Raw genomic sequence first — 13,518 nt, 5'->3', positions numbered from 1 at the left:
AAAATATGGTTAATTGCCACTGGAGAGAGGAATTTGGGAGTTGGGGTTGGAGTTGGGAGAAATCTTTATTTTTTTGGTAATAGCTTTGAAGTTTGAGCCATGAATGGATTAGTCAGAAAATAAGTTACTAGTAAGTTGAATACTTAGTTTTGATTATTATTTATTATTTTTAGAAATAGAAAGTTTTATTGAAAAGTAGAAGAAACTTAGACAGGGAGGAACTTCATATTGGACGAAGTTAGTTTTGATTTTTGGTGGTCCTCTCAAGTACTCAGAGAGCCCAGGGCCACTCTCAGTGATGTGTAGCAGTTGAGTGAGTATTTTGGTCTGAGAGGACATGATGCTGCTTTGACCCTGTATTGTGGGGGACAACCCAGGTCTACTGTGGTAGAATCCTCTGGAATTCTGCCCAGTAATGCTTGAGGGTGTGAGTGATGCTAGGGATTGAACTGGAATGAGGAAAATAAAGGACATGTGCCCAAATGCCCTGCTATCTTCCCAGCCCCAGGAATGATTGTTTTCAATTAAACATTTTAGCTACAGCGGGATCTGGAAGAGAATTCGCTTGCCTACATGCAGCTGCCTTGGGTTCTATCCTTGCCACACCACATATGGCCCCTTTATCCTTGCCAGGAGTGATTCCTGAGCACAGAGTCAGGAGTAAATTCTGAGTGTTGCCTAGTATGACCACAAAACTAAACCAAATACAAACTGCCCACCCACCCCTACAAGAAAACACTCAAAACAACAATTTCTAGAAAAGTTTTTAATAGAAAAGTTGTAAAAATAGTAGCCGTGGGTGTGAATTGAAACGCATAAAAGTTTGTAAGTCTGTAACTGTATCTCACAGTGATTCATTAAAAATAAAATAGTAGTAGCCTATCCTTTCATTCACATCAGGTAAAACGTAGCACAATAATCCCAAACCAAGAAATTTAACACTAGCTGTTCTCAATCACAAGCATTATTACATTTAGTCTTTTTTAGACTGGCAGTATCCTTTTTTTTTTTTTTTTTCTGGTCTTTCATACTGACACATTTGGGTAGAGTGCTGGTCAGGTATTTTTTAGAATGTTTTTCAGTTGGCATTATTTCATGTTTTGTCGTGGTTAGATTTAGATTATTACCTGTTCTGAATTCAGATACATGCAGTTCTTGTGCCATTTAATAGCTGTTCATGCTACTCAAACTCTGCTGCGTACGAGAATCAGAGAGTGTCTAAGTATTGAAACCTCCAGTGTTTTTTTATGCCAGTTTAGGTAGACTCTCTGAGGATGTGACCCGACCAGTAGTTTTTATTCTGTTTTGATTTATTTTGGTTTTGAATACCTGGTGGTTCTTAGGTACTTACTCCTTGCTTTGTGTACAGGGATTGCTCCTGGCTGGCCTACAAGGATCATATATGATGCTCAGGTCGAACAAGTGCTCTGCTTACATCTTTGGGGCTACACCCAGCAGCACTCAGGGCTCACTCCTCCCTCGACAGTCTGGATCACTGTTGGTGGGGCTGGGGGATGGGGATATATGGGTGATGGGAATCAAACCTGAGACTCTGTGTGCCCTACCAGATGTACTATTGCTCCCATCCCAAAGAGCAGTTTTTATTCTTTGTGCACCAAATTTAAGAACCATTATTTGTGTCTGTTCTTTCCTTTGGCCTTCATGGTAGTAAGTGCTAAATGAGAGGTTTGAGTATTTTCAATCCGGCTGACTTTGTTCCCTTTATTTTACTTTGTGAAGATGGGTACTTGGCTTCCGCCCTGTCCTTGGTCTCAGTATCCTTCTACTTGGCAGTCCTGGCTTGCCAGGAATCAGTCTGATTCTCTTACTACTCTGTGATTCTCTCCATGAATTTGCTTTGATAGTTTTACATTAGTAGTTGTAAAATTGCCCTTCATTTTCCTCTGGTCATGGCCAGCACTGCCACCGTGATCATTCACAGTCACATTGAACACAATATAGTCAGTTCTGCACCTCCCAGTAATTGTGCTTGGTTGTCTTTTGTTTTCATTTATTCAGCATAGATATTTACTAACGTCTGTGGTGCAGGCAGTGTCAGTCAAAGTTGAGAAATAGGGTGGTTGCAATGAGATTTTAGGCTGGCATGCTTCCTTCTCTTGCCCGTGTCGTTAGTGGCACGGGCTCTGCCTGCCTGGACAGAGGCCTCTTTGTTTTTTCCCCACACTTCATTTACTACATCCTGTCAAATTACTACACTCCATTGATTCTTCTTTTATGGCTCTTTCAAGATTTAAAACCTGAAGCAGCTCTGTCTTTGAGGGAGCCAGTACAGTCTTTAGCGTAATACCAACTAGAATGTGAATTCTGGCTGAACTGCATAGGTCTGTCTGCCCCTGGGTAAGTTACTAAAGCTGGTTAAATCCCATTTGTCCAGACGTGAAAGGGGGAACATTATAATCCCTGCCTCACTTTGGTTGTTAGGAGGGGTTTGAATGTTACAACTTGTTCTCTCTCTTCTGGCCAGTGGCAGTCCCATCTGTGTGGTTGCACATTCTGAAACCTGGATTCTCGCCTCTTTCAAACCTCATCTTTTCATCTGTACCTTGGTAACAATCTTCTCATTCTAACTCTATTGATTGCTGCTGTGTATCTTCTAAAATCTATTCAGGGTTTTTTTCTGGTTCTTAAGAACCCTTTAGCAATATCTTTCTTTTGAAGTCAACCTTTCAGTCCCTAGCAAATTCTGGTAAACAGCTTGCTTTACTCATTTAGAAAAAAATCACCTCATCTTCTCTCACTCTGCACTCCTGGCCTCAGTTCCCAAGTATGTTTGTACTGCGCTGTTTGCCCTTTTCCTCCTTGCTCTGCAGCCTAATCTAAGAACCCATCCCCATCCTAACCTCTTCCCAGGTACTTTGTCCCAGTCCCTTCTTTGGTTTGTCAAAGTTGTTATATTTTTCTCACTGCTTAGACCTTTGAGTTTGCTGATGAAAGTAACTCTCACTCATTTGTATGTTCTCAGGACCTGGCCTGTGGTCAGTGCCTCTGCTATACGCTGATGGATGAGTGAGATGGATGTGTAGTAAAGTTTTTAGAACTGTGACCAGCTGAAAATGAGTGTCAGTTGATGCTTGGTTGTTTTCCATCATACTTGTAAAACTCTTACACTTTTTTATTTCTCAAGTTATATGAATCCTCCCACCCCCAGCATGTTGTATAAACCCTTGGGTATTTGAAACTCTTTGTAGAGTGCCTGTCTTTCTTTCTTGGTTCCTCCTTTCGCCATTTCTCTTTTTCTCCAATTTCCCAGGACTCTACTCTCTGCCTTGGTATGCTAGTGACCCTGTTGTTGAGTTGAGATTTGCTACACTAGCACACCCCCTGTTCCTGTGGAAACTGCGGATCTCTTAGTGGAAATGGACAACTCACTGCACGAGTCCTGTTTTCTCATTTGATTGGACAGAGGGTGGTCATGGCTGTGAACTTTAAGGACAATTAAATTTCCTTTCTTTGTAGCCTTCAGTTTTAATAAAGTTGCATTTTATAATTGTACCTATCTATATATATTGGGGTTTGGGGGTTTTTTGGTATTTTTTTGTTTGTTTCTTTGCTTGGTTGGTTTTTTTTTTTTTTTTTTTGCTTTTTTGGGTCACACCCAGCAATGCTCAGGTGTTACTCCTGGCTCCTAACTTAGGAATTACTCCTGGCATAGGATGCCAGGGAATAAACCCAGACCTGCCTTGTGGAAGGCAAATGCCGTACCTGCTGTACTATTGCTCCAGCTCTATCTCTCTGTATCTTTTATCTTGAAAGCAAATACTTTGTAAAATGTTTCTTCACTTTATTGAATAAAAGAAATGAGTGTTGGTAGCTCTTGGAGCATTTTGTATAGAGGCTGAAGGTGGTGGCGTTCCTGCCAGCGAGGTCAATGGAGCTGCACTGACAGTAGTGGCAGCCAGCTGCCCGTGGGTATTGAGCACTGCTTACATTCTGGCACCTGTGTCACCGCAAACATGTTCAGTGTTACAGAACCCCAGGAATGCGTCATTATTTCTCTTTACTTGATGGAGAAACAGAGAGATCCAAAAAGGATAACTTACCCGGAGTCACTAACCTGTGACTTCTGTGCTCAAGTTGGTCATGACTTTGCTTTACTGCTTTTCAGTGACATTAAAGAATTAGAAACAGTGAGAAGAACACCTGGTTGAGCAGATGAGGGCAAAGCAAGAAAGTACTATGTCCTATGATGTTTATTTATTTATTTTAATTTTTAAATTAAAAAAAATTTTTTTTATTAGTGAAACACCATGAGTTACAGTTGTGGACTTACACACTTTCGTGCTTGGGTTTCAGTTATACAGTGATCAAGTACCCATCCTTCCACCAGTGCCCATTCTCTGATGATGAGTGAGATGGATGGTAATGGTTAGTGACAGTACCAACTAAACTTATAGGCATACATGTTACTTGTTGAAAGGCAGTTCCTAATTCTGTAGGCTCAGGTTGGAACCTGAGTGTTTGCATTTTTAGTACATTTCCTAGTCATAGCAGTGCTGCTGCAGGTGGACTCACTTTGTTTGGAAGGTTTAGTTCCAATTGTATTTTATATAAATACAATTTATAGTAGGTTTTCATATTGTGTTTGTTGGATTCGTGATTGTAACTTTGTAGAGTATAGAGATATGGAAACTCTAGGTATCAGCTCTTTACATAAGGATGTTTGGCTTCATCAGTTCTGTAGCTTGTGTAGCTCTAAGAACTACTTTAATCAGCCTACACTTCTGACCAGTAAGAATATCTGGTCAGTGGAAATTACACCGGTGGAGGGATAGGTGTCAAATTACTGTATGACTAAAACCCAATCATGAACAGTACTAAATGAATCTCACAGTGATTCAATAAATAAATAAAAGGAATATCTGGTCTTCATATGCTCAGCCAATGTTAAGAAACTATTGTAAATTAAACTAGTAAATAAACTAGTAAATAAAGTTAAACTAGTAAATAAACTAGTAAATACACAATAGAGTACTATATAGCTGTTAGAAAAGGTGAAGTTATGAAATTTAATACAAGTGGTACTATGTGGAAAGTATCATGTTGAACGAAATGAGTCAGAAAGAGAGGGATAGACATAGAAAGATTGCATTCATCTGGGGAACATAAAGTAACAAAATAGGAGACTAACACCTAAGAGTGACCGAGATTAGTACCAGGAATCTTGCTCTATGGCTTGGAGGCCAGCCACACATTGCCCAATTTCTGATGATGAGTGAGATGGATGGTAATGGCTAGTGACAGTACTAACTAAACTTATAGGCATAGGGGAAAAGGGAGCTCAGATAGAAAAGGAAGCACCAAATAAAGGGTGTTGGGAAGATCCTCCCAGGATGGGAGAAGCATGCTGAAAGTAGACTATAGACCAAACATGATTGCCACTCAATGCCTCTTTTTGCAAACCACAACACCCAAAAGGAGAGAGAGAACAAAAAGGAATGCCCTGCCACAGAGGCAGAGTGGGCTGGAGGGGATGGGGGTGGGAGGGATACTGGGACCCATGGTGGTGGAAAATGGGCACTGGTGGAGGGATGGATACTTGATCATTGTATAACTGAAACCCAAGCACAAAAATTTGTAAGTCTACAACTGTACCTCATGGTGTTTCACTAATAAAAATTAAAAAAAAATACTAGTAAGTAAAATCAAACTAATAAACTAGTAAATAAAATTAAACTAGTAAATAAAATTTAGGGTACTTCAGATTAGCCAGATCATTAAAATAGAAATTTTGCTTCATGAAAGTTCCTGTGACTTAAAAGTACCTAAAAATTGCCTTAAATGCATGATTACACATCAAATACGTAGAGCTCATTATCCCAGCAGTGTTTGGAATAAGGCTTGTACTATTGGTAATGTTCTTGTTTTAAGGAATAAAAATAAAAATATGAATGTTTTTCCCTAGTGAGAATATACCTGTGAATTTTTATTTTGCTTTCTTAACCTGATTTATTTTTCTTTCCAACAGGGATTTTTTGCCAGGTGGTAGGAGAGACTATACAGTACAAGTTCAGCTGAGGTGAGTGAAAATTTTTCTGTTATTTTAATTTTATACTTTCAAACTATGTGTTTATACTCTTGAATATGATAATACATGAGGATGTTTGGGTCCACTAGAATAATCTCCTTTTCTTCTTTAATGCAGACTTTGCCTGGCAGAAACAAGTTGCCCACAGGAGGATAATTATCCTAATAGTCTGTGTATAAAAGTAAATGGGAAGCTGTTTCCTTTGCCCGTAAGTTGCTTTTTACTCACCAGGGTTGCATATAATATAAATAATCAGCAAGACAACCAGCAAAACAATGTTTCTAGGATTAGACTCACTCTAGATTAGGTACTGTTTTGTACTGGAAGGATTAATGATTCCAGATCTGGGGGAGCTGGCAGACATGCCTGTGTGTCAGGAGTCAGGAAAACTTTGCCACTCAGGACTGTGTCAGGCATTCAGTACTAAGAGCAGGGCAGCACATTGAAAGTGTCTGGATTAGCTGAGCCACAGCCATGGATGAGACTGAGGGAGGTAGAAACTGGTGAGAATATCTGTGAATGGAGATCAAGGATTCTAAGACTGGGCCTTGAGGGTTCCCAAGGGGTGAATGTTCTGGTGTTGGACTTCTGACAGTGGAGCAGTTTGTGGTTTCAACATATGGGATACAGTGACCAGTCCATCCCCAGCCTGGTTAGCTGTGGTCTCTTGCCATCCTATAAATTTTATCTTGAAATAACAACTGTTGAAGCAGACTGTGTGTTTCTCCATTGAGGTTTGGAGTGAGCTACTTAAATAGTGCAGCGGTGACCAGGTCAGCAGAGCCATCCTCAGAAAATAGTAGAGCATGGCCTCTGGTCCCTTCTACTCCCAGTTGGAGGCAGATTTAACTGAGGACTGTGAGAAGAGCGAGCCCCCTAGTATATCAGGCTGCCATTTCAGCAGAGCTGGCACCAAAATGATGATTGAGGCACAGATGAAGAAGATACTTGGCATGCACTTGGATACACGGCCAACCCTTTGCTCAGAGATGTGACTTCTTTGTTAAGAGCTGAGTTGGGCTGAGGCACAGCCAGTGCACCTGGAGACCTACCTGAGCAGTGCCTGGTTCGTGGTACCACCCCACCACTGTCTATTTGTGGACTGGGTCCCTACACTGTCATCCACCTGGGCATGAAAGGAGAGATTTCAGATGTTGAGTGAGCTTCTGTTCTCTCTCCCATCCCAGTCTCCCATGAAAGTTTTTAAAAAATACTTCTTTCCTCTCTGGAGTTGGTCCTACTGATCTTTAAAAGTTCGTTGCAAGTAGACAGTTGTATCCTGTCTGTGAATTTGCACTGATTCAAAGCAGTCCTGTCCCTTGAACATTGAAGGACGTCTGCTCCTTGTGCCAGACAGGATGTGCTCTGCACATCCTGTCAGTGTGGCATTATGCTGATTCTGAGACAGTTGTGTGTCAGGCCATTGCTTGTCTTTGTACAGTGGCCTTGATGTTAGTCCCACAGAGTGGCTGGTCAGCTATACTCCCTCAGGCTTTCAGTCAGTAGATCATCTGAGGATTTAGGTTAGAATCTCTGAAGATCCAGAATGTGTCACTCTGTTGGCGTTAGCACATATGCCTATGAGTGTTTTTGACTTGCAGGGAAATTTAGGCTGTTAGTGGAGTAGAGCAGAATTTTAAGAAATACTTTCCAGAATTCTTGAAAGAATATGTAGAAAACATACATTTTATGGTTGAGAAGTGATTTGGAAAACTACGAATATCCAGAAGGAATCTGTTAACTGATTTATTTATTCTGCTTTATATATATATCAATGTAATATGTGGTATCATTAGTATTTATTTCTTCTTAGTGTTTAAAGTGTATCACTGACATCTTATATTTAGTAGAATATGGTATGTTGTTTGAGCAGCTAAGAAAATTTACTTTTTCAAAAGTATGTTTTAAATATATTCATTTTAGTTATGAAATTCACAAACTGAAATTTCTGGGGTACTTGATTGGATAACTGAATTAGAAATGTGTACATTTGCTATTTAAAGCACATTTGATTACTCGGGAACAAAGCTAATTTAATGTCAGTTGAAATATTATTCTGGGGACTGGAGAGAGGGAACTCAATGGGTCCAGTGCAAGCAGGAGGCCTGGGTTCCATCCCTAAGTACCAGCAGGACTAACCCCCAAGGACCAAGCCTGTGTTCATCCCTAAGCTCTGCTGAATGTGGCTCAAAAAAGAAAATGAGACTGGGGGGGGGGGGGGGGGGAAGGGAGGAGTTTGGGCTACACCCGGTGGCAGTGCTTGGAAACTATTCCTGACACTGAAATTCTCCCGGTGGTGTTTAGGGGCCATTGATGCTGGGCTTTGAACCGAAATTGCTGCATGCAAGGCAAGCACTTTCACCCCATTACTGTCTGATTAGAAAAAAAAAAACTGAATCATCTTTTTTTTTTTTTCTTTAAGTTGTTGGTTTGGGGGCCAGTCCTAGCAGTGCTCAGTGTTTACTCCTGGCTCAGGGATCATTTCTGGTCAGCTCGGGGGACCATATATGCCCTACCCACTCTGGCCCCATTGATACTTCTTTTTATTTGGTCAAGGGACCAGAAATCCAACCAAGAACTTGTACGTCACACATGCAAGGCATGTAGTTTACCACTCGACACATCCCTGGCTCCAAATACTGATTATTCTTACCTGGTTATTTGATCTGATATTAAAGACTTGAACAGCTTGTTCTACTTAAAGTGAAGGCAGTGGAGAACATTTCGTTCACTCACAGAATGTTAGGAATTTCTCTGAAACCCTCCTCAAGTTTTTCTTCACTCCCACCTCCAGTGTTGGATATATTTTGAATGGGTGTTCTTGAACACAGAGGATTTGTTAAGTCAGATCTTCTATAAAAAGGAAAGAGGCTTCATAGCCAGTGTGGCAAGATGTCAGCATCGTTTCTCTATTGCCCTTCCATCTATCTCTTCTGTGTCTCTGGATGGCTCAGAGACTGCAGTCCTTGCGGCCATGGCTGTGGTGGTTGCATGCTTGCACTGGCCATCACAGGACTGTGCACTTGCCAATGTGGGGTGGTGCCTGGGATCATATTGAAGCCTGTCTCAAACAAGGCATGTCCCCTGCCACCGAGCCACATCTTTGGGCTTTAATTCAGTATCTTGACTCTAATCTGGAAACAGTTGGGGTGGTTTATTTTGTTTGTGTGTTTTTTTGTTTTTTTTAGTTTCTGAAAATATTCAATGGCTTTTTCAAAGAGTCATTGAATTGATGATCTTGGGATGAGGTCTGTGATTTCCAGTATAAAATAAAAACATATAGTTATTATATAAATTGGAATTATATAAATTGGAATTAAGCAGGATTCTGTAAAATGGAAGAAATGTTGCATTTCCTACAGAGAATTTGAAATTAATTTTCTTTTCTTTGCATCATAGGGCTACGCACCACCTCCCAAAAATGGAATTGAGCAGAAGCGCCCTGGACGCCCTTTGAATATCACGTCTTTAGTTAGGTTATCGTCAGCTGTGCCAAACCAGATTTCCATTTCTTGGGCATCAGAAATTGGAAAGGTAAAGACTATCCTGTTGGGATTAGAACTTTGATACACTGGTTTTGAGATATTAAAGGTAGTGCTGTGGAAACAATTTTTTTTTGGGGGGGGGGTCGCTCCCGGCAGCGCACAGGGGTTACTCCTAGCTTTGCACTCAGGAATTACTCCTGGCAGTGCTCAGGGGACCATATGGGATGCTGGGAATTGAACCTGGGTCAGCTGCGTGCAAGGCAAACGCCCTACCCGCTGTGCTATTGCTCCAGCCCCTGGAAACGATATTTTTACTTTACTTTTGTGTGGGGGCCACACCCAGGGCTTAACTCCTGACTCTGCCTGTGCTCGGGGATCACTCCTGGTGGACTCAAGGGACTATATGTGGTGCCTGGAATCTTGGGTTGGTATATGCAAGGCAAGCACTTTTCCCATTGTACTATCTGTCTGACTCTGGAACGTATTTTTTTAGTGAAAATATTATGAGAACTTCGTTACCTAAAAGCAGAACAATTCTGGTTAGATGTGGGATAGGAGAATTGTACATTCCCATTTATTTCATGGTGGACCCTTAGATGCCAGTTTTGCTGAACTAGACATACAGTTTGAAAAACATGATGTGAAGTTACTATCTTTTACATGGGTATTTCTTAAAAATCAAGTGATCTAGAAATGCCTGTATGTGATATAGATTTTAAGTATTGTATGTACGTAGATTGTTGACTGTCTTTAATATAGGTTTTCTTTCTTTATAGAACTACTCCATGTCTGTGTATCTTGTACGACAGCTCACATCAGCCATGTTATTACAGAGATTAAAAATGAAGGGTATTAGAAACCCTGATCATTCTAGAGCACTGAGTAAGTAATATTTGTAAGGTGACACATAGAAGATGTTGTAGTGGGATTAAAAAAGACTCATACATTATATCAGTGTAAGAGAAATTTGGAAACTATTAGAGACCCCCAGATAAATTCAGAGCTAAGAAGTACTCTTTTGGTATTGGAATATTGTATGCCTGAAACTTAACAATGAATAACTTCATAATTCTATAATTCACCGTGGTTTAAAAAAACTTTTAAATTATAAAAAATAATTTCTTTTTCTTTTTCTTTTGGGGCCATGTTTGTCGGTGCTCAGGCACTGCTTGTGCTCAGGGAGCTCCTGGCAGTGCTTGGGGGACCAGTACTGGGATTGAACCTGGGCCTCCTGCATGTAAAACATGTGCTCCACTCCATTGAGATATCTGACTCTAAAAAATGATTAAGATGGAACCTTGAAGTTTAAGAAATCCTTCTCTTAGAAACAACTGCCAAGAGGATCAGTTAAGATTCCAGTTAGTATGATCTTTAGACTTTTCATGAAAACTTAATTAGGTGAACAACAGTTTGATGGTAGTTTTTAATGCAGAAGAAGCTCTTTATGTAAAAGAAATACTGATACCAATTAACATTTACTCTCTGTAATGTTTTGGAGCTTTTCCATATTTGCCTTTTGTACTGTGTAATAATAGAATCTAATCTAAGTTGTAAATACATCAACTTAGTGCAAAGTTTCATTGAACAAGACTTATTGAACAAGACTTATTTTCCTAAATGACTTCCTTCCATACCAGTGAATGGATTGTCAGGGAAATAAGTTAGCTGTGGGTTAAAGTGGGGAGCCAAGTGGGGCTCTTGGAATGATATTTTGTTCATACTACTTCTCATCTCAAGTAGTAAGTATAGTGCTCATCTTCCTGCTTAGAGCCGAGAGCCAAGGATTTTCTCTCTCTCTCTCTCTCTCTCTCTCTTCCCCCCTCGCTGTGTGTCTCTCATTTATTAGCTTATATATACACAAGAACTTTCAAATATATCTATGTATCTGTGTGAATAAAGTTATGCACATTAACCGTATTCATAGCAGTTTTTCAATTGTCAGAAGAAGAAAATATTTTTTTACCTTTCTCTTCTCAAATCTATAAACTGTTAAGAGTCACTATTCTCTAAAATGTCACGAATGTGTTCAAACTGTAGAAATCAGTGTGTTAATGCTTTTCAAGTCCTCTGTTTTTGTTCTGATTTGAAACTCTGCTTATACTGAGAATAAAAGTATAAGGATATATGTTTATATTTCCAACATATAAGTATATACTAAATAAATGTTCTCGTGTAGTCTTGGTTATTTCCTGAAGTCTTCAAATTGTTTGGGAAAAAATTTTAAGATGACATTTTTATAATCTCATGTAAGGATTATTTTTTTAATATTTATAATTTTTTTTAGTTAAAGAAAAGCTTACTGCAGACCCTGATAGTGAAATTGCTACAACTAGCCTTCGAGTGTCCCTGATGTGCCCTGTAAGTAAAGTGGAATGTTCTGGAGTGTTGTAGTTTTTTATTAGTTACTAGTTTTTGTGCAAAAGCCAAAGTTGAATAAATGATCTATTAAAATAAAATTCTGAACTGTTACTATTTTCTCAATTTGAAAACATCCTGATAAAACTATAAATATAAGCGAGGTAAAATCTAAAATGGAACAGAGGAAAGGGGTTGAGGGTTATCTACCACAGTTTATGCTTTAGGTAGTTCACCACTAATGATCAATTGAGAGATTATTCCTTTTATTCTTTCATTAGAATTGTAAATAATATTTGAAAATGTTGATAAAATTACTAGGACTAGTAGTGGAAATTGCTGGTCTTAGTTTAATAAATTAGAATTTTTGAGATATCTTGCTCTGGTTGTAATTCCCTTTTAAATTGGCATAGTAATTTTTTATTTCGTATCTCCTTAATAGAGACCGTGGGAAATAAATTAGCAGTTCAGCTTCTCTGTAGGTGGCACTGAGCTAATTATGGGGTGGGTGGAGGGGAACAGAAGACTTGGTAAGGAGTGTTAGTAAGTTAATTGTCTAGCTTGAAGAGAAAAGGAACTCACATGAAAAGCAGCAGGTTGTTCTGAGCACATATAATTGCTACTGGAGTACCAAAGGAGAGCTGGAGAGACCAGAGATGGTGCATGAGGCTTCTTTAGTATCAGTGGTTTTACCCATTCCAGAGGAGAGAAACCTAATTTGGGGGCCATTTGCTCATTAGTCACCACTGTCAGAAATTTCCAGATTTTTCTGTGGAGTTTTATGACAGGGAGAGACCAAGGAAATTATTGAGTTCCTACTGTGTGTTCCTTATTTAAATATCTTAGCAAGCTCAGTCTGGAGGAGTATTCCCATTTTTCAGATGAGGGAACCTAGATTGAAACAGAAGGCAAGTTTACAGCACCATTAATATAAGCAAACAAGGATAAAAATTTGTTTCTTCTCACAATCTAATTTTTTTAATAGTATTTTATGTTTCCAGATTGGGCTACGATATACATACCTGATTATAAGTTCATTTTCTTATCTCCCTGGAATGTGGTGATTACAGTTATTTTTGAATTGTAACTTTTAAGTACATCATTAACTTTAATAAACTTAATTAATTGAGAAGAAAGAGAATAAAAATGAAATTGGAATTGCTTAGAAATTTTGAACCCGGAGTTATCAGATCCAGAGTGAACGAATTTCTCAAACCCAGAGTGAACGAACTTCTCAAACCGAGAGTGAATGAACTTATCAAACCCAGAGTGAAAGAAATTGGGTGTTAATGCCCTGAGATAGTCTAGAAAGATCCTGGGGAGGGGCGGGGCATTTGTACTCAGAAGATTCTCAGTTCACGAATCTTTAGAAACAGGTTGGTGTATTATCCAAGGCCTTCTCTATGCTCCTATCACTGACTTACATCCCTGGCCAGACAGATTATGTCAGATCATTCTATCTGGAGGAAAGTGCTTTTTATAAAACTGAACTAAGAAGTTCATTCTATAGTTGTGCAGTGCTATTTTCTGCCTCTGATTGTCTTGGAACCAGTTCTTTACATTCCCCCACAGCTTTGTTTTCAATACTATCTTTCCACATGCAAACAACTGAAAATGAAAACACAAAGACCA

At 39.4% G+C, this 13,518-nt stretch overlaps 1 protein-coding gene across 10 annotated transcripts in view; it reads left to right on the top strand.

Annotated features, from left to right (window-relative positions):
- PIAS2 (protein inhibitor of activated STAT 2) overlaps positions 1–13,518 on the top strand; it is a 64,929-nt gene that overhangs the window by 29,162 nt on the left and 22,249 nt on the right. For all 10 annotated transcript variants that reach the window (XM_056138473.1, XM_056138469.1, XM_056138468.1 and 7 more), the window contains 5 exons: positions 5,987–6,037; positions 6,164–6,254; positions 9,446–9,580; positions 10,308–10,413; positions 11,816–11,889. In XM_056138473.1, the coding sequence (XP_055994448.1) occupies positions 5,987–6,037; positions 6,164–6,254; positions 9,446–9,580; positions 10,308–10,413; positions 11,816–11,889 (457 nt within the window). The remainder of the gene's footprint in view (positions 1–5,986; positions 6,038–6,163; positions 6,255–9,445; positions 9,581–10,307; positions 10,414–11,815; positions 11,890–13,518) is intronic.

This window comes from Sorex fumeus, unplaced genomic scaffold (assembly GCF_029834395.1).
Source record: "Sorex fumeus unplaced genomic scaffold, SorFum_2.1 ptg000128l, whole genome shotgun sequence".
Classification (NCBI taxonomy): Eukaryota; Metazoa; Chordata; class Mammalia; order Eulipotyphla; family Soricidae; genus Sorex; species Sorex fumeus.
This window is presented reverse-complemented; position numbering and strand designations above follow the sequence as displayed.